Here is a 21,028-nt window from a genome sequence, read left to right as displayed (position 1 = left end):
TCGATGCTAGTTTTTCTGGGTTATTGACTGTATGCACCTTCAAATAAAATCAAATGTCTATAATTATTTCTTAGATTTTAAAAGGAAAAAAAAAAAAAAAGTTGATTATGTAATCTACTGATACTAGCTAGCGCATATATATATCAAATAAACAGTGAAGAGGAGGTTGTTAATGGATGGAGGAGAAGAAGCTGTACATATGAGGAAGAGAGCTAATGAGCTTCAAAATGAGGCAAATTAAGAAAGCTGTGGAGATTGGCGGTTTCTGCTTTTTCCTGTCTCATGGCTCTAATTGATCAGCTCATGTCCTTGAAGAAGAAGAAGATCCAGATGTAACGCTACATTGTATTTTATCCAAGCTTCTGAATCCTAGGGTCTTTGAATAAGTTGATTAATAAAAGCAATAGTCACTCAATAATAAGCCTTCTTCAGAAGCAGTTTCTTCAATTTTTCGTCATTTTCAGTTAGATTGAATCGGGACATTATTCTACCAGCTAAACCATATCATATGTCAAAAATAAATAAATAAATAAATCATATCATATTCATAAATCATAAGCTGATACATACCCTGAACAAATTCAATGTACTAATATTTCTGATAAAATAGATTGATCCTGAATAAACAAAAATCCTATTTATCACTAATGGTAATCATCACTGAAAATTAATGTTCAATAACTGAACCCTTTTCTTCACAACCAATAGTATTTCATTGGCTTGGAATAATCCAACAGGAAGTAGAACCGATCCAAAAGGAATGCAGATAAATATTCCATTTATCATCCATACCTAATTTCCTAACTTTATTTTCTTCTAAATCATATACTTCTATATCACCCTTAACATATTCCTCCTGATAAATCTACAAAGTATATTGAATTTTCTTTGCATTCTGGAAAATCTATGGCCGATACTGATTTAATTTCGCGTCCACTTACAAATAGGACTTGATGATTCTCCAAAGATTTGACACGGACCAATCTCTTCTCATTGCAATCCACTTTATGAACATGAAATCGATTCGTCCAGTTTTCGTCGTCACCCTCGCGAGGATCGTAAATGCACCGCGACACAAACAGAATCTCCTCCGTGGATTCTACCAAAAAACATGTAGAAGAATCTATTTTATCCTTACTGCATCTAACTTTGGGAACTTTGGTGGGAAAAAGACCTCCCTCAAAGTCCCAAACTTCAATTAAACTTGACAATGATCGGATGCTAGGGTATAATGCATATAGCATATTATTCTGGCATCTTATATCAGAGTAATTTCTTTTCTTGCTCCCCAAGTGACTCCATTTTTCTTCTCCATACTTATTGTGCAAGTCTATTTGTAAGTGAGTGTCTATATGTAATCACAACTGTGAAATTCGATAAGACAACGGCTTTATGAATAATTATGGTTTTGTTTCTTTAGCCAACAGAAATTGAAAATGAAGTTGACGTCGAAAATCGTCGTCGAATAGATGGATCATCGATGGAAGTAGGAATTTATTAGATCGTGAAAACTGATTAAAAAGATGAAGTTGTATATTTTCGTCTAGAATCACTAACCAACAACGTGACGATCCCACACACCAAGCTTTAATATTAAAATCTTCAAACACATTCTTGAGCTTGTAAAATCTATTCTCTTCGGGGCTAAAGATGTTGGCGTCGAAGTTATCTGCAAGACTAAAGAAGCTGAACTTTTTTTCATCATCACTAGGAAGAATCAGCCATGGGGTTTTTCTGTAAAAACTAGAAGAGGTATAGGATTTAGCAGCCCTATTCCAGGAAGAACAAAATGATTTGAAGCGGACAATGCTGGAAAAATAGAGCTTTTTGAGGATTGATTCCAAGAGATCCGTAGGAAGGTCGGACCAGTTTTGTTGTGTTTGACTGTTTTTGGATTCCAGGGCCATTAGATTTGGGAGAAGAAGAAAGAAAGGGAATTCAATGGAAGAACATAGTTTTGTTATACGTAATATATAAATCCAGAATATATGTACATGCAGTTGACTAATAATTATAGAAATCCATGAGGAAGTAGTAAATTATTGACCAATCTTGACCTGCCACGATATGTAAATGTTGATTTTCGAAGCAGAAGTCAATAAGGATTTGGAAACCATTGAAGAGTGAAAGACCAACTCAAAATCAATATCGAATTCTAATTGGAGAAATTTTTAAGGAAAAAAGGAAAATTGTATATTTAGGGTATGTCGTTGTTTAATGTGATACCAATTAGGAAACTATGGGCAACGCTCCTTTTATTTTTAATTTTATTGGGTATAAAAAAATAATAATAAAGCTTGTTATATTTGTACATATTTGTTTTACATAGGACAGGGATTTCTAAGAAAACTCTGAATACGTGTAAATTGTTTCTAAAGAAATATTAAAAAAATTATAATAATATATGGAAAAAGAAGTATATTGGTAAATAATTTTTGTAAGTACAAACATAACGTCTTATTAGATCTGTCACTCTTTGTTTTTTAATCCAAAATAAAAAAGAAAAGAAAAGAAAAGAAAAGAAAAGAAAATCTGTTTGATTCTTTAGACTCCAAGAAAAAGAAAAAAAAATAATAATATAAAAAGATATGGATAGCACTTTAGATGTATATTGTACTCTTAATAAATATCTAATAAAGGGAAAGTTACGTTCACAACAAATTGATTTGATGGTTTTATAATGTGGGTTTTAGGAAAATATTAAAACACTAATTAAAGAAGTAAATTCTCAGAGAGAAAAACATGAGGGTTTATTTATTATGCTCCATTATAATAGATTGAGTTGAAATCTGTTGAAATGTATTGGATTAAACTGGATTACATTTGGTATGATATTGTATAATGTAATGCACAATTAATTTTTTTTCAATAATTTTTTACTGTATAATTTTTATTTCATAAAAAATAGATATAATTAAAAAAAGACATAAATTTAAATATGTTTTTGAATGTTTTATTTTATCAAAATTATTATACAGATTTAAATATTTAATTTATATAAAAAAAACATATACTTATTGTCAACATAACTACTTTGTTATTATCATATTGATATAAGTAAAAAATAAAATAAAAAATAGTTGTCTAAAAAAAAATAAAATAAATAAAACCAAAGAAGGGTATTGTGTTCTTATGCGTTGCCACTATCAACTCCACCATCCAACATTGCAATTTTTTTTATAATCCAACTTAAACCTGATCTTTTAGTTTTTTGCTAAATTAAACCTGAACTTTTAGTTGGTATTAGATATAAACGGTGTTTGGATAAAGGGCGCATGCTTGTAGTAGCGTATACAGGATAAGGTGTGGCCAAATGTTGTAAAGAATTATACAAATCGTGCCTTGCTATATGGGATTCAAAACGAGCCCTAGATTTATTCCTTTAATTGTATTTTTTTTCTCCTTCTAAAATATCTTTTATATAGTCACATTTATTAGTTTTCTAAAATATGAATTTAATAAAATATTAAAATTCTTTTCCTGTTTTTGGTTTTATGAACAGTAGAGTATAACTCTTTTTCTTGAGCTTGAAATATAAGTATAAAATCAAGCACCTGGCCACCTTGGGAATTCTCTATTTTTCAACTTTATCAGCTGCCCTCACTTTAAGTTTCTGGTATAGTTTTGCTTCATACGTATTTTATTTGATTTGGACTTTATAGCACCATCTTTCAAACTTCAAATATGGGAAAGTCAATGCTTTTTAAAAACCTACGACTATTTTTTTAAATATAAACACTATTTTTTTTTTTTCTTTTTGAAACTTAAACACCCTAATTCAAACCAATAGAAAGGAAAGAAATTAATCCAGCATTTTCATCAACGATTAATTAAAGGACGCTGACAAATTAGAGGATTTCTAAATGATAATATCAACTTGCCCTAAAAAGTTCAGCACAAGAAATAATTTGGTTTCCAATCAAACTATGAAGTTATTTTTATTTTTTTTTATCTTTTCCTTTCACTTATGCTTGAAATCCAATCCTGGAATATATATATATATAACAACTCTCTTATTTGGTTCATAATATTATATTAAATACCTACCACTTTTTAATTTATACGTAATTTAAAAAAAAAAAAAGGCCAATTCAATTAAACAAATCCAAAATAAGATATGGCATGCAATACTTTAATTACATGGCTAATTATGTAGAAAATATAAAATAAAATTAAAATTAAAATTTAAGCAATGTCCAACGTGGATCATGACCTAATTAAGAGTTAATCAGGTTTTTTTAATAATTAAAAACACATAAAACTGTGACTAAAAAAGAGCTTATGTATGTGTAGTATATTGAAAAGCAGGGAAACGAAAAGCAAGAGACATTCTTCATATAGAGAACACGTTTCACCAAAAAAATTAGAAAAAAAAATAAAATAAAACAAAAAAAAAAAAAGCAAGACATTCTTTTTAATTTATTTATTCACAGAGAGAATAAGTGGAATATCGATTTTCATGTTTAGTGTGGGAAATTTTGGAGACAAAATCAACTATAAAGTGGAATATTGATTTTCATGTTTCAACGTGTAATGTCAACTTTGTGAATTAATTGTCCGGGTCAGCCTACCTGAAACAACTTTAAAACTAGTTTAATTCAGAGAACATCTGGCGCCAAACCAATCTGCCTCTACCAAAAATTAGTCAAGATTATGATCCTATATATTCCTATTTAATATCCAAACTTCGCATTTTTCTACTACTTAATTAATTAATTGACCATATGAATAACGAGAAAGAAAAGATAAACTCTTCAACATGACCAACATATATATGATATCTTCTTAAATAATAAGACAAATAATTAAGTGTGAAAGATCGAAACCACAAAAGAGAAAAATGCTATATGTTCTCGCTTAAAACTTGTTAATATGAATGCCTTTTAGACTTCTAGTAATTCTAAAAATAAAAATAAAAATAAAAAAAGAATAATGCCTTTTAGTAATTGTAAATTTCTCATATCAATAATATTAATCAAATTGGCTTATAAATCCGTATGTTAAATCATTGTTTAACACGCTTTGCAGGTTGTTAGGGGAAAAAAAAAAAAAAGAAAAAAAAGAAAAAAGAAGAAGAAGAAGCTTTGCAGGTTATTTTTTTATTTTTATCTTTTTTCCTCTCTCTCATTCTCTCTCTCTCTTTTTGGTCGAAGCTTCGCAGTTTGAGTATGAATAAAAGTCACAAGCTGAGACACCCCCACTTTGCATAGCGTCACGTTGCAAATACATGTAAAGCATAACTCGTATATAAGATAATAATTAATAACCCATTTATAAATTTTTTGTCTATAATATATTATTAATCAATTGAGTAAATATAACTTGTATCGCACTATCATGTTTACATAGCTTTGATTTACGATAATTAACAATTTCAATCTTAAAAAAAAAATTAAAAAAAAATTCAATAAATTTATAAAAGTTTGACTGCTTCCGGTCAAAGACTACCTGCCCGCCAAAAATTCTAACATTGTCCAGCTTGAAGCCACAATCTCCTCCCTCTTTTTTCTCAAATCGCCAGCTTTCATTAATCTCCATTACGTAAATCAAAAATAGATAACCATCTTCTGAGTCAGTAACCACTTAAGGGACATTGTATATTGAACAAGAATATTGAATAATATTGAAAAATAAAAACCCATAAAACATATATATTATTGATCAGATCGATCGTAAAGGGAAAACCCGCAAATGGATTATTTATCTTACCAATTTTGTACATCCAAATTGAGAATAGACACTCAAAAAATAAAAAATAAAATAATATAATCTTTTTTAAAGAAAAATATTGGGAAACTAACTACTTGAGATTCCTTTGTTTTAATTTGGACGGGGTTGCAAATTTTTGACAAAAATAGTTGCCGGGTCAATATTGATATATATGAATAAGATGGAGGACTTTACTACCACCATAATAACAAAAATTAAAGCAATAAGTCCATGTATATTACACAAGATCATGTATTGTACATATTGATCACCAATTCACCATGAAGATGAATTTTGTATGATTATCCCTGGCTACTATATTTTTCTGTTCTTTTACATAAGAAAAATAAATCAAATTTGTAAAAATCACTTTAATTTACATATTTCAATGTTTCATAGTATTATTCTACAGTTAAGAGAAAGCTAATAAAAAGTAAAAGCAATCCAACTTGGTTGGATGATTCTTGGAAATGATGTTAGAAATTGGGAAAAGACATCCCACATCATCATGATCATCTTCTTCTTCTCCAAAAATCCATTATTAATCTGCAGCTATAATGAATCCAGCTTCAATTTTTGTAGCACTAGAGTGGTCATTTCTGATTGGTTGCCACACCCAATTGGACCGTAAGGCGAGGATAAGCGGTAGCATGGGATAAAACATGGCCTGCATGGTGTTTCCCATTCAGTGGACAGCTTGAGCCTCCAGTACCAGGAATATAGGTACACCCAGATGCACCTGATGGAGGAAGATCTCCTCTCTGAAGGGACTGAAGGCCAAGTTTCTTCTTGGCTATTTCTTCTTCATCATGCAACATCCTACTGGCTCTGCTTGGCTCAAAATACACAACAGAAAGAACAAGCATCACAGCCAAGGCAATATTGAGAAGCCCCATCAATGAAAGTTCGAGAATTGAAGAACTATTCTCTTTGTAAACTAGCTTGATCAATTCAAGAACTATGATGTTTGAACGAAAAGAATGAATGAATATGGAATTATACAAACGGATTGTGGGTATTTATAGAAGTAGGCTAAATAAATTTTGAGTGACTTTTTATTATTATAGTGTTGAAGGATTTTGACTGTTGACTAATGGGTGTTCCATTATTTTATTTATATTTTTCAAAATTGTTGATTTTTATTATTTTATTTTCCATTTTCAACTGCTATAAAAATTCAACAAACTTGAATGGGTCTTTTTAAATCTTAAGCATGAAGAGAAGGAAATTAACTCGTGAAGTTTCACTTCCCAAGTTCTTATCTTGAAAATATAAAACATATATATATATATATATATTGATTGTGTAGATTGGTAATGGGATTAAGATAATCTAGTTGTCCGTAGCGAAGGATAACGAAAATTTTGAATTGTCTTATTCCATCTTAATATATTGGTTTTTATTTGAACATGGATTTGATTAGGACACTGTTTGACGCCTATGAAAGTTTTGATTGGATGGCAAGTCTGGTGGTCTTATGCGTATATGATACGATTAAAGTTCTCAAAGTGGAATTATATTAAGTCATCGCCTATCAAAGCAAAGAAAAAATAAAAAATAAAAAATAAAAAATAAAGAATCCATTCCGTTACCTTCGCCAGTTTCTGATTCATAGAACTCCCTCTCACATAAATTTGGAGCACCAAAATATTTTACCAACTTGATTACTTAATGATGTAAAAAATAACATATCATTATTTTATAGGTTCATTTGGTTTTACTATTTTACCATCATGAACTATTATACATTTAATTTTTTACTCCCCATAAATTTTTTTTTTTAAAAAAAGAAACAACTATTATTTTCTTACCATGCGAGTCCAATTCCGCAATTTTCTTTAATAAATTTGGCAAAATTAAGCCTTATACAATAGTTAAAAATGAAATAAAACATAAAATAAGAAAAAAAATAAAAAATATTCTAATAGAGTTACATTAGTTGTGAATAATTAATTTCATGAAATTCATCACCAAAAATGTATAATAGGATTAAAAATGACCCAAAAAGAAGAAGAAAAAAAACCAATAGTGTAGAAGGAAAAGTCAGAACGTAATAGCTAAGAAGGTAAATGCAAAATTGGCTTACATTGAATCTTTTACTTATCCATATATTTCAAACATTTTTATTTTTCAAATAATAAAACTAATGGCCATGTCACATATATCTATTTTTGGTTTGGTAAAAGTCCTGCCAGAGCATTTGGTAATCAAGATCCATTGCTTTTTAACTGGATGAATGTTTATCCATTTGTTTGACTCGTAAAGGTCCTGCTACACCATTTTTATCCACTGGCTTGTAACTGGATGAATGTTTATCCATTTTTTGTTTGGTAGAAGTCCTGCCATACCATTTGATAAACTGAGATCCACTGCTTTTCAACTTGATGGATGTTGATATATCGATGGAAACCATTAAAACAAGAAAAAACATTTTTCATTCTCCAAATGTATATAATAATAAAAAGAGTCAAAATTGACATTAAGTTCTCCAAATGTATATAATAATAAAAAGAGTCAAAATTGACATTAAGCTTTTTTTATGCCAAAAACAGATGCAAAATAAACATATTCTACTTTGTCATCGACTTTCCATAATTCAAGAGCAGTTTGTTGCAGTGTATAACAATATTATCATCATAAAGAATAATAAAATACTAGAAAGACCAGAACAATATGAAAAAACTAAATTGTTAGATTTTCAAAATTTCAAAGCCCCTCTCGGTGGCAAGATATCAAAATATTTTAAGTATAAAGCAAAAATATCTAAATATCTAAAAATTTTAAGCAAAAGCCTAGTATGAGGAAAACATGGCACACCTGCAACTGTCTAGTCAAATAAGCTGAATCCCAAATCATCATCACTTTCATCCAAGGGCTCGTCCTGGAAAAAGAAAAGGCAAAAAAAAAAAAAAAAAAAAAAAAGACTGAATTAATCACTTATGGTTGGAACAAGTATAGTAAAAACAGTGATATATTATATGCTAAAGAACAACATCTATTAAAATAAACAAACTGAACACAAGGTTCAAAAAGCCTTCTTCGGTATTGAATGTTGAGAAAGTGAGAAACTATATCTACATATTTTCTCAAAATTACGAAAAAGTAAATTTCTGATGGTTCTTGAACTTGCAATCAATTATCAATTAAAGAAGAAAAAAACTATTCCTATTTTCTAGGTAAATTAAGTAAAGAAAAAAATAAGAAAACCAAACTCTTCTAACAGCCATTTCCACAACCCAAAAAATAAAAAAAATAAAAACTAACCCTTATAAATTTTAAAGATGTTTCCTATATTCCTTAAACTAATCATAAAATTTAAGCATTGAAAGCAAAGACTCATTGGATTTATGCAATACAAAGATGCGGAACCAATTCCTTAACAGCATTCCCTCCAATTGATTCTAGATCAAAATCAACATTATCTAAAACAGTTCATGCAAAATAACATAACATATAAAGCATCAAAAGCTAGTTCTACCTTCTTCTCCTCAGCAGCAGGTGCAGCAGGGGCAGCAGAGTCACCACTGCCTCCAGAAACTGGAGCTGCAACAGCTGCAGGTACGCCGCCTTCACAAACAAACATTCAAAAAAATAATGAGTTAACTCTGTTATTGAATTAAAATACAACCAAGAAAAAGCCATAAAACTAGTAAATGATATTAAGCTTCATTTTGTTGCCTACCAGAAACAGCATTCAAAATAAGGTCTTCAATGCTTCTCTTCTCAAAGAGCTTGGAAAACAATCCAGGCCAGTATGAGTCAATTTTCAAATTTGCAGATTCGACGATTGTTGCAATTTTCTCAGCCTACAAAAAAAGAAAAAAAAAAGAAAAAAAAAAAAAAGAAGGAAAACAAGGAAAAGGAAAGAAGAAGAAGAAGAAATAAGTAATCAAGCTCAATATATTCATAGAAACAACAAAACCAAAAGTCCCTCATAGAAAAATAACACCAAATTGATCCAGCCATTGTTAACATTCATAATAGAACCAAGGAAGCTTCCAATTTCCAAAGATCAAACTGAAACATTCCCATTACGCAAGAGAACTATATCAACCAGGAAAATAACACAATTTACAACTTAACATCTGGGGCATATCACAAATTTACTTGAAAGACAGAACAAACAAATCATATAAACTTGGAAAAAGCATCCATAAAACTTTGCCTCCCATAAAAAAACAAAAAATATCCATTTAGGGGTTTTTCCAACTTAGTAATATCATTCTTCAATTTTCCTTTCATACAGGCCAAGAAAATCAACCCCTACTTCCATTTTTCAAAAGATAAAATAAAATAAAACCTAACAAAATCTAGTTTCACAGAAAACCAAAATCATATAATGATGGGATTTTCTAATTAGTTTATATCACTGTTCGAATTTCCTATCATAAACGCCATGAAAATCACCCACTAATTCCTTTTTCATTTAAAAAAGAAAAAAAACCCACAATCTAAATTTCACTGGGCATTCAAGAAAATAATCAACACCCACAGTTACAGAACAAGGAAAGCAAAAAAACCAGTGAAGAGATTTTGAACGTACAGTAATGGGGATTCCATCGTCGTAAAGAAGAGCAGCAGCATATGTGCAAGCAAGTTCTCCAGTCGACATTTTAATTTAATTTAATTTATTTTTTTAACAAAAAGGCTCTGTGAAACCCGGCTGTAGAATTCGAGATCTGGTACCAAGAAAGCGAGGGAGAGTGAACTGTAAAAAGTGAAATCTTCAAAAGAAAAAAGCCCTAAAAAGTTATGGCTTTAATGGGGACGACGATACAGTTGTGATTACTAAACTACCCCTATCTATTGCTTTTCGGTTTCCTATTTCAACCCGGGTTAGAATTCGATTTATTTTATCACCAAAAAAAAAAAAAAAAAAAAAAAGTTAGAATTCTATTTTCTTTTGGTTCGAATTCTATCTTTTCTATCTAACTTTTGCGTTGATGCGGAATACATGATACACCATTGTGTACATATGATACATAAATAATACTGTTCTATTGTACGCATATATGTGTGTGTTATGTAAAAGATATGTTTGTTTAATTTTATTTATTCTAAGATAAAACAAAAAATTAAATATATTTTAAGAGGATATATATTTATTATAAATTAAGGTTAATAATATGTGTAATCATTATTATTATTATTATTATTATAATTATTATTATTATTTTCTGTGAAAAATATGTGTAATCATTATTAAAAAAATAAAATCTTCAACGCCTCAAAAACATACAGAAATTTATTACAGTTTAGCTTTCTTTTTAAGACATGAGGTTTAAAGAGAAGTATCTGTCTTTATCATAGAGATTCATAATTTTTAATGGCTCAACTTCATAACACTGCCATATCTGGGTTGTATTTTTCACATTTTAAAATATTTTTAAACCTAAATCTCTACCGGTAATTCTCTTTTGGTCGTTCTGTTTTTTTAAATTCTGCTATATATCCCTTCTAATGACGCATCAAATTAATCCAGAAGATAATCCTAATTCTATATTGTAAGTTGGGTATGGTTCCCCAACCAAACGTAGTTCAGAAAAAGCAACCACAAAAGTGGCTAAACTGTTCGGTGGTTAAAAAAATTCCATCACGCTGGTTTCAACCATTAGCCCGAAAAACCCAAGGGACAAACGAAACCCTTAAATTTCTAGCAACTTAAAATGGCTGGAAGCAAAAGAAACACTCTTTACAAAATGTTTTCTTATGAAAAGATTACAACCTCACTCCAAATCTAAAGACCCAACAATTTCCTCGAATACATTATTATACAACGGAAAATGGCCATACTAATTCGCAGGCCAACTCCGTTGTTCTTTCCTTTCAATGGCCATTCGAAGGCCGGAATACTGTGTAACCATTGGAGCTGCATGCCAAATTAGAATATTCTGGGTTATAATATGGGTAACCATCGCATTCTGGACTCCTCATGCCTAGTAAAGAAAGATCAGAATTGGCCATCTGCCACTGGTTTTGAATTAGACCATCAATCTGCCCATTTACATACGGTAGAGGACTACCTTGTGGGACATACTCTCTGACAGATTCATAAGGGCTCCCTGAAGAGCTATAGCTCCTCTGGAACCCACCATCATGGTAACTCCGTGTTCGCTCAAACCTGCAAGAGCTAGTTGACCCCATATCGCTAGCTCCTCCCAACTCTCCAGGAAAAGAAAACTGCCGATTTAAATGGTTTACAGAACCTCCCCTAGATGCTTTCCCAATACCGTATTCATCATCAAGCAGGTCATTGATGATATCAAGGTGTGGAAATTCATCTGCAGACACACCTTGGATCTGACGTCCAGATGTGCCAGCCGAAAACTCAGAGGATAAGTGTTCCCTGGATCCACTTGGTAAAGGCTTGTATATGTCTAGGTTCTGCACATCGTTGAGCAGAGTAGAAGTATCATAACTTATGCTTTTTCCAGGTTCCCTTTGGGAATTCTCCATCCAGTGGGTTCCATTATGTAAGCCATCTCGAGTCATCATGCCAAAAGGAAAACCTGATTTGATGGTGCCTGGGTCCATCCTTTCGGATCCCTGAGGTAAGAACATCGGAGAAGATACCAATGCAGGAGGTGTCGAGTACGCAGGGGGTTGGTTCACTCCCGAGCTTGATGTGTTAGCATTAGGGAAACCAGCAGAACTCGAAGCAACATGGTTACCCATTATGGCATTTCTGTAAGACTGCGGAACATAACTATGGGTTGCTGGAGAGGGGTCAGGGCCCAAACGACCAGCTGCACTCACTGAACGGGCAAGAAGGGGGGCTGTTTGAACCATAGAAACAACAGGAGCAGTTGGCCTGGGACCAGGAATTAGAGGAGCACTGGAGGGTCTTGACATCACAGGAATCGGATGTGCCATGGCTTTTTCAGTCGGTTTTTGAGTTGCAGTCTTCGGGGTCTCAGGTTTGGACATGGTAGTGTTCTGTGATGAGGTAACCAAAGACACTGGTCTATCAATCTGCTGTGCGCCATTTAAGGATGTTTTCCTCACTTGAACAGAATCCACACTAGCACTGCTCTGATACTCAGACTTCGGTTGAACAGATGATGATAGAGTTTTAGGCGGGCTACCAGGGGACGGTGTTACTGCTAATGTCTTCTCTTTAGGGGGCATGTCAACCTCTGCCTGATCTTTATTTATACTCAATTTTTTCTTCAGTGAATACATTTCTTCCTCCTATAACAAAAATAACAGTTACAATAATGTCAATACAAATTAAGGAATTAATCAACAAAGCCAATAAAAGAGATGAAAATTATGGATATGCTGTTAAAACTACAAACGACTATTTAAATGAATGAGGACAAACTAATGAAGAGATGACCAAAAAGTGGAATGCAACAACAGGTCAAAATCTGCGATTATAAGAGGCAGAATGGATCAAAATTCAATATAATAATCCTACCGTTTTAACTGCATGTTGCTCTAGCCGCTTTATCCTATCCTGCAACGAAAGAACAGCCTCCGAATCAGTTTCACCAGATTTACCACTTCCGGTAACATCAACACCCGCCGCCTCCACAGTAGGTACAGATGGCTGATTATCCATCTCAGTTGGCCAACTATTCCCATCTGGTGTTGCCTTTCCTCGTTGATTCTTTCCTCTACAAATTTGAAGTGGCAAATTGATTAGAAACCTTATTTTTGTCCAGTTTCAGTAAAGAAATATTGGCTATATATTTTACCTGCTGGCTGGCTTTTGGTTTTTGAAGTTAGGTAATGAATTCCCCTTATATGGTCCATTCATTACCACTGACGGGACCGAGTCAGTAGAACATGTTGAGGAACTATCATCCATCACAGACGTGCTCTTTTTGTCAGACACTCCATTCAGTACAGATGAAGGGCCGCTTATTCCACTGCTGGCTTCAGTGGGAGGATGAACTTCTGAAGTGTCAGTGTCCCAATTGATTGGGCTAGCATCTCTGTCTTCTGAATCAGGCTGCAGTACTTCAGCAACACCATCCACTGAATCAGACACATCAGATACATCTTCAAGCATACCAGACTTCTCAAGCACAGGTTCAACTTCCTCTATCGTGGAATCCTTTATATCACTACCAGGGTCTTCTTCCAGAAGTTTGTCCTGTACTGCTACAACTGGCCTTTCCTCCCTACCTTTCTCCTTCCCTTTCCGGTTATTGCGTTTCTGTTTAGCCTGCAAAAATAAAAGCAAGAAATGTCACATAAGGATCAAAGGGGAAAAAAGGTAAGAATTAACATTTTTTGGAAAAACTAATAAGGCATTCAAAAGTATGATATAAAAATCAACAAATTTACCATCTTTGATTGGAACTATTTCAATAAGGAACCAGACCTATACTTATATTAGTTGGAAAGTTCCAAATAAAAGGCTAATCATGAAATCATTACAGTATAGATAACTAAGCCCCACTTGAGTAAAACTGAGTGCGGACATATAAGCTACATAGACCCAACATTTGGCTTGCTTGTCACTGCAACTAGTTTTCTCAAGATCACTGCTGGTTTTTCAGCAGCCACACATCAGAATTCCAGTGCTTCACTAAAGAATATCATTATGAGCAGAATCAGAAAAGTTTACAATGTTGGATATTTGACTGTCAGTGTTCCTACATTAATATATTCATATTTGCATTTATTTCTTCTTTATACAACACATTTTAGATCATTTTGTCACTTCCACATAAAAGTAAGTTATATTTTGAGCAAGCCCAACTACTCTTATGGATCAAGATGTCAATTTAGATCAACAAAATTTTCCAAACTACCTAGAGATTTAAATTTCCCACAAAAAAAAAAAAAAAAAAAAAAAGAGTAAAACAAACAACTGTTGCCTCCCCGTTGATCCATTTTAATCAAAACTACCTTGACGAAAAAAATATTGAGAAGAAAAAAAGAGGCTACACCTGCTTTTTCTTTGACTTCTTTTCCTTTTCAGTTGCTCCACGTTTTGCCTTCTGCTCAGTTTCGGCCTGCCACGCCGCCTCTTCTTCACGGATGAGTTCTTCTTGCCTTTTCAATGCAACAGCCTCTTGATAGGCAACTTCAATTTTGTTGCTGCATGAAAATAACAATAATTAGACCATCTAAAAGTACAAAAGCAAAAGTATAACCAGTAAACAGTTTAAACAGAATAATGCGACACTGAAATTCTATGATTAAATAACAGTTGAAGATAGCTATCTGACTGCTATTGCCATAAGATTGATACTAAAATCCAATCAGGGAGGGGGCAAAAAGAGAGAGAGAGAAGGAGAAGAAGAAGAAGAAGAAGAAGAAGATATTTTGCATCCTTAAAATACTACACTTGCACCCCAAGAAAGCCATTTTCATTACACAGGCGATGATAAGTTTGTTGATAATAATATTTCTCTCCAAGACGGTAGTTTGTAAATTAACAAATACAACAAGCTGTATTTTGTTGCTCATTCATGGTGCAATACATCTGAGCATTCCTACCAAACCCATATGAAGAGATCTTACAATCCTTCATCCTAACTAGCATTAGACCTCCCAATTTAAAATCATTATGAATCCTATAAGTACCAGCTTACATACATGCAAAAGGATTATTTCCACCAAAAAAAAAAAAAAAAATGCATCTATATTTCAGTATATTCCACTTCCAATGAGGTAGGGAAGATATCAAACAGACAGAAAGGCCAAAAAAAATATAAATGATCTAGTTAAGGAGATAACCAAAGACTAATAGCAGTAGACATGCCATGATAGCATTAGTTAATGGTGACAAAGTCACAAGCAAGGGAAAATATTTAAGTTATTAGAAGCAAACGAATTTTTATTGAACATATTACCTGAAAATATGAGCAAGGACAAATATTTCTACAGTCCTACGACCCAATTCAGTAAGGCGCCTTTCATCACGTTCTATGGAATCTTTATTAAAGTCCTCTCCTGAGTTTCCTTCCTGCATATACTACGATGTTATAGTGCCACCAATGATTATGGTTAAAAATCATCAAACATATATTCTTAAGTCTCTCCTTATAGGCACATAAACTCGATAGACGAATAGTTACTTCATGAATTCCAAGCCTAGATTGCATAAAATTAGTCATTATAGTCTGCCTCACATGTCCTATACTAGTTTCCAATTACATTGAGGGACACACCAATGGCATTTGGGCTCAAGGCTGATGCCAAGCAAAGAAGGACAAACAGCATTTAGATGAAATGAAACCTACATAAACAAATGTGAACATAAATTTGTACACAAACCAAAATTTATATGAGTGCGATATCACGTGAACCATATTCAAATAGCAAAGAATTTTTTCAAACGATCATAAACCACAAAAAGAAGAAAGACCTCACTTCATTGGATAATCAACAATAAAAGCACCAACCCAACAACTCAAACCATACTCATAACTCATGCTAACTACCAGCTATAATAAATTCCCATAATCAAACAAAACGTTTGAAATTTCAACATACCTTGGTGCGATTCTGAGGACCCTTCTCATCTTTGGGAGGTAATGGTTCCATGGCAGCCCTCTCAAGTAGCAGTAATACATCATCCACCAATACAAACGTATCCTTCTCCACACGAACAATAGGTGCTGGCATTTCTTCAGCAGCATCCAACAATTTCACCCTGCCTTTCTTGCTCTTATTCTGGCCTTCAAGAGCCTTCAGTCCACTGTACAATGAATCCATTACCAAAGTAGATGTGACTTCTTTCTCAATAAAGAAGTGTTTAACTACAACTTTCAGAATTGAATCTGTCTTCTCCCTAGACATACGGCGTCTAGAATTTTGGTCAATTCCCAACCAGAAAGCACAGAAACTGCAACACCAATGCAAACAGACAGTTGCTATTAGAGAATATATCAAGGAATAAACGCAAACCATATATGTAGCACAGGAACACTTATACATGTTGACAGAGAGTTTAAATCTATACGTTAAAAAGTGCAGCAAATAAACCAAAATAATAAATACATAATTGTAAAAAAACAAGAAAACAATCTAAAAGACAAAGTCCTTTAAAAATTATGTCTTCCAAAAATATTTTACCGAACCCCTAGAGAACCATTTGTAATTTTAAACCAAAAAATTGTTCAACAGTAAATGGCCAAAAGGCTTTAAGTAACTAATACCAACAAGTATACTGAATCTTCCAAATAAGAGACATTCAGAAGGTAATTACACAATACCTCGACCACCTAGCTTTATCTTCTATCAACTTTCCAAGTTTGCTTCTTCTCTCCTCCACAAAACGACGGCAGATTTGCTCTACATTCGTTAGATATACTCTAACAAGTTCTCTCCTATATTGGCAATCAAGGCAACGAAAAGGTCGATCTGCTTTCTCCCTACAAAAGCAGAAGTAATTCAGGTAAATAAGAAAACTCTCATCAAAATGAATATTTCTCAGACAATTGAAACTAAAGATAGGCTAAAGCAAAAGATTTGAGGATTAAATTCATAGATCACCTGATGACTTGAACTTGCGCCTTTATTATAAGAGTGTCAGCATCAATAAACCCATCTAACACTTTAGACAGCTCCATAAATTTTTTCCATCCCCAGTCATGCTCTTTCTTCCAGAACCGATGCAGTGTATCTGAAAAGTTTGCATTGACAATCTTGATCATCTGATATATCAGAAGCACCAAAAAACAAACTAATCAATGATAGACAAACCAGAATATTTTGATTTTTTTGGATCTTTATTCACCACAGCAATCGTAAACTGTGCAAAATGACTCCAACCTGTTTATCACCCAAAAAAAGAAAAAATGATTACACAGAACAAAGGGACCAGTAATTGGTATCAATCCAAGCAACACCAACACATTAAACATATCAAACCTGGAAGTAGTTTGTCATGATTTGCAACACAGAGAAACAATGAGAGATGATTGCAAACATCACAACCTTGGGGATAGATTAAGATGTACCTGCAATTCATGCAAATTGCTAGGTGAAAACAAAATATTATAACAATTCTTTATTTTAAATTACAATTTCCAAGCCACTTGTACATGACTATATACAGATCATAAGTATGCAGCAAGGAAACCAGTACAATTATCATTGTCCATTACCCAAGTTGCATGCTAATTACAGAGAGTAAGGAAGCATTAAGGGAGCATTAAAATATGTAAATTCAGGCTTAAGCACTGGTACAAAAGAAACATTGACATAGAAAAACGTGGAAGTTATCATGTGATTATTATGTAACTTATAAACTGAATGATATGTCAAACGAAATGTAACTGGGCAGATATATAAATTATCAAGAGATAAGTTACTCAACATGGAAGCTATCACCTGATTCTCCCTCTTCACAAGAATTATAACTTTAGATATTAGAATCAAACTCAGATTTGAAATTAATTTCGTAGATTCAAAATTTTGAGTGTGAATTCGCTAAAACTGATGGATGATTACTAAAGTAAACAAGTGTGCAAAAACATATACCTACAAGTTAACATATAGATATTATTACTATTACAACTGCATACACAGTTTACAAAGAACATAGTTTGAAAAATATGTCAAGATAAGGACTCAGCACTATCAAATTATTCTACCAACATGAACAAAGAAATATAAAATAATTTCAAAAAGGAAGTCAGATCTGGAACCGCTTACCATTTGTATCCCCCAACCTCAAATGCATTACTACGAAGTTCTCTCTTGTTAATCTGAGAAAATTTCTCTATCTTCCATGTATATTTTCCATACAAGTCAGATGGCTTAGGCCCTATGAAAGAAATAAAATACTCTTATAACATTAACCACAAGAAAATATTGGGCAAATTATAAAGAAGAATAAGTCCAGCAGGTATTGGTTACATAAGAGGTAACTGTAATTAGTAACCAAGGAATAGTCAAACTTTAAAAACCAGATTTCTACTTAGCCCAAATGTAAATATTCAAACCCAAAGAGATTGTTTAAAGAAGTTAATTATAAAGATGATGTAGAACTTATTCCAATGACTAACTGTTTTTTCAATTCAACATTGGAGATTCAGATTTCTTTTCCATGGTTCAACTAACCATATATATATATACAAACATTCATAATTCAGGTGCTTGTACAGGAAAAACAAGGAATCAATTTTGTTTGAAATAGAAAAAAAGTTGAAGCCACTCAATAGTTTGCTTTTCTTCCCTACTTTATTCTCATAGAATTGAGCAAAGCAATAAACGCACACAGAGGAGAAAACGATGCCAGATCAACTATGGTTATGAACCATAAGCACTCCCCGCAATGCCTTCGCCAGACAGTAACAAAACAAGTTCAACTTTATGTTTTTGGCCCTAGAAACGAATGTCTATTAAAAAAAGTATCATCTTGCACTGAAATAGTAAAATAATGTTTATTCCTGACCATGAATCACTGGAAGATTTATCTTCAACACATAAACCAACCTAATCATCCTGTTTTCTATCAAACCTGACAGGCAGCATATGCAAAAAGCAATCGGACTTATGTGTAGCAAAAGGATCCTCTTTTATTATACCATACAGTATTCATAATAAGTTTTTACTTCAGTACATCCTTCCATCCTAACAGTTTTCACAGTTCTGTGACAACAGGATTGCCCCCAAGCCTGGCACTTTATCGAATCAAAGGAGCTCAAATACATTAATAGCAAATAGTATAATGCAAATATACAAAAGAAAATAACCCATACCACCATCATCATCATCATCAGTGTCCCAGTAGGGAGGTGAAGTAGATGGAGTCCCATTTTCCACCTGCTCAGAAGAACGCCATTCTGCCAATGCTTCCCCAGATTGGCAACGCTGGCCACCTGAAATCCCTTCCATAGACCTTCCCGCTCCAGACTCCTCACCAGCAATCCCGGCCATTTATTACTCCAAAACTCCTTTCCCAACACTCCTTCCCACTCTGCACACTAGATAAGAAGAAATCGCAATCAGTAAAACGCTACTATCAGTTCGTAAACCTCAGTTTAGATGAAAATAACATTATATAACACAAAAGAAATGAACAAAATAAAAAATGAAAAACTCTCTGTTTGGTTGCTCATAGTCGAAGTAAAATAACAAAAACAATGAAATTTTTTATTCAATTTGTCAATGAATTACGGCCTGAGAAAGTAAAGACCCCACTGAATCGATCTTAAAACAACTAATTGGCTAATTTTACATCAGTCGAACACTAGAGATGCATGTTTTAAATCTTTTTTACTCGATTTTATCGGGAACCAAACAAGCCCAACATTTATAATTCACTAAACCAAAAACCCACCTCCAAAATACCACATAGCAATAAACCCTTCCGAAAAAAAAAAAAAACATTAAACCGACCCCAATAAGAAACATCCAGATTAAAAACCGAAATGAATTAATCAAAAACCCTAAAAAAAGGAATAACCATCCCGATGAAAACCCAATTGAACGAGACAGAAGGCCAAACGAAACCCATAGCAATCTACACCTTTAAACAAAGATCGCAAGCAAACAATCCCCAAAAACACGATCAAATTCAAACCCTTAATTGAAAAAATAAAATAAAATAAGATAAACCAGACAGCAAAAAGAAGAACAATTTTCAGAATACAGAATTTGCAACGACATCTCATAGATCGAATGGCCATACAAACCTGGAAAGAAGACCAGAGCTTATTTCTCAATGGCCAACGGAAGCTCTGAGATTCTAGAGAGAGAAAGAACAAAAAAAATGGAAAGAGAGAAAATAGACAGAGAAAGAGAGGCGAAGAAGCAGCACAGCGAAAAAAAGAGAGAGAAAGAGAGAGAGAGAGAGAGCAAAGGCCGAACCCAAAAAAGAAAAATCGTAAAAATTAATTTTTATTTAATTCGTTATATTCCGAAATAAATATTTTCCAATACATATATCTACATATTTCATTTATTGTTATTTTTAATATTTTATAAGGAAAGTTTTGTGACTCTGTTTTGTGTAAAGAGGTGAAGGATATGTGTGTGTTAGAAAAGTGGTGGCTTTGTTTGCTTCTCTTTCTCTTCTCTTTTTTATATTCCCCAAAAAAAAAAAAATTGTAAAAATTTATATAAAAAACACAAAAATTCAATGAAATTGGATAAGAAAGAAAAATAAAATAAAATAAAATAAAAAAATGTTGGCTTTATATGGAGGTCGGTGACAAAACGTGGGGGAGAGAGCAGCAGAAGAAGCTAAAGAGTGGTTCCATGGGCTTGACTCATTTCGGTGCCAAACAGGGTATTAGCTCGGTCTAGATTCGCCTTGCACTCTGTGGACCCCACTTTCCTTTTTTTTTCTTTTTTTATTACTATTATTTTTTTTTTATTTTGCCTTGTTGTGTAATTAGGGTTTGTG

At 32.8% G+C, this 21,028-nt stretch overlaps 3 protein-coding genes across 5 annotated transcripts; all 3 read right to left on the bottom strand.

The window, feature by feature from the left end:
• Nucleotides 1-5,924: 5,924 nt before the first annotated feature.
• On the bottom strand, nt 5,925-6,716 carry LOC112492397 (uncharacterized). The gene has a single exon (XM_025076001.3). The coding sequence runs from the start codon at nt 6,603-6,605 to the stop codon at nt 6,303-6,305; it is 303 nt and encodes a 100-aa protein (XP_024931769.1). The 5' UTR covers nt 6,606-6,716; the 3' UTR covers nt 5,925-6,302.
• Nucleotides 6,717-7,755: 1,039 nt separating this feature from the next.
• On the bottom strand, nt 7,756-10,561 carry LOC107422977 (large ribosomal subunit protein P1). Of its 2 annotated transcripts, none has more exons than XM_025075531.3 (5): nt 10,253-10,561; nt 9,392-9,515; nt 9,188-9,276; nt 8,527-8,590; nt 7,756-8,089 (listed from the first exon to the last, which is right to left on the bottom strand). In XM_025075531.3, exons 1-4 carry the CDS (start codon nt 10,319-10,321, stop codon nt 8,537-8,539), a joined length of 336 nt encoding a protein of 111 aa, XP_024931299.1. In that variant the 5' UTR covers nt 10,322-10,561; the 3' UTR covers nt 7,756-8,089; nt 8,527-8,536. The 2 variants fall into 2 exon arrangements, with proteins under 2 accessions (XP_024931299.1, XP_015887970.1); XM_016032484.4 differs by having other exon boundaries at nt 7,756-8,048; nt 10,253-10,557.
• Nucleotides 10,562-11,339: 778 nt separating this feature from the next.
• LOC107422982 (TNF receptor-associated factor homolog 1a) lies at nt 11,340-20,612 on the bottom strand. 2 transcript variants are annotated; one of them, XM_016032490.4, is made up of 13 exons: nt 20,316-20,612; nt 19,380-19,597; nt 18,331-18,442; nt 17,545-17,633; nt 17,377-17,445; nt 17,167-17,296; nt 16,887-17,045; nt 16,165-16,516; nt 15,522-15,634; nt 14,613-14,763; nt 13,410-13,882; nt 13,130-13,328; nt 11,340-12,900 (listed from the first exon to the last, which is right to left on the bottom strand). In XM_016032490.4, exons 2-13 carry the CDS (start codon nt 19,555-19,557, stop codon nt 11,536-11,538), a joined length of 3,390 nt encoding a protein of 1,129 aa, XP_015887976.3. In that variant the 5' UTR covers nt 19,558-19,597; nt 20,316-20,612; the 3' UTR covers nt 11,340-11,535. The 2 variants fall into 2 exon arrangements, with proteins under 2 accessions (XP_015887976.3, XP_015887974.3); XM_016032488.4 differs by having other exon boundaries at nt 19,380-19,604; nt 20,316-20,611.
• Nucleotides 20,613-21,028: the final 416 nt, after the last annotated feature.

The sequence above is a fragment of the Ziziphus jujuba genome, chromosome 3 (assembly GCF_031755915.1).
Source record: "Ziziphus jujuba cultivar Dongzao chromosome 3, ASM3175591v1".
In the NCBI taxonomy this organism is placed as follows: domain Eukaryota; kingdom Viridiplantae; phylum Streptophyta; class Magnoliopsida; order Rosales; family Rhamnaceae; genus Ziziphus; species Ziziphus jujuba.
This window is presented reverse-complemented; position numbering and strand designations above follow the sequence as displayed.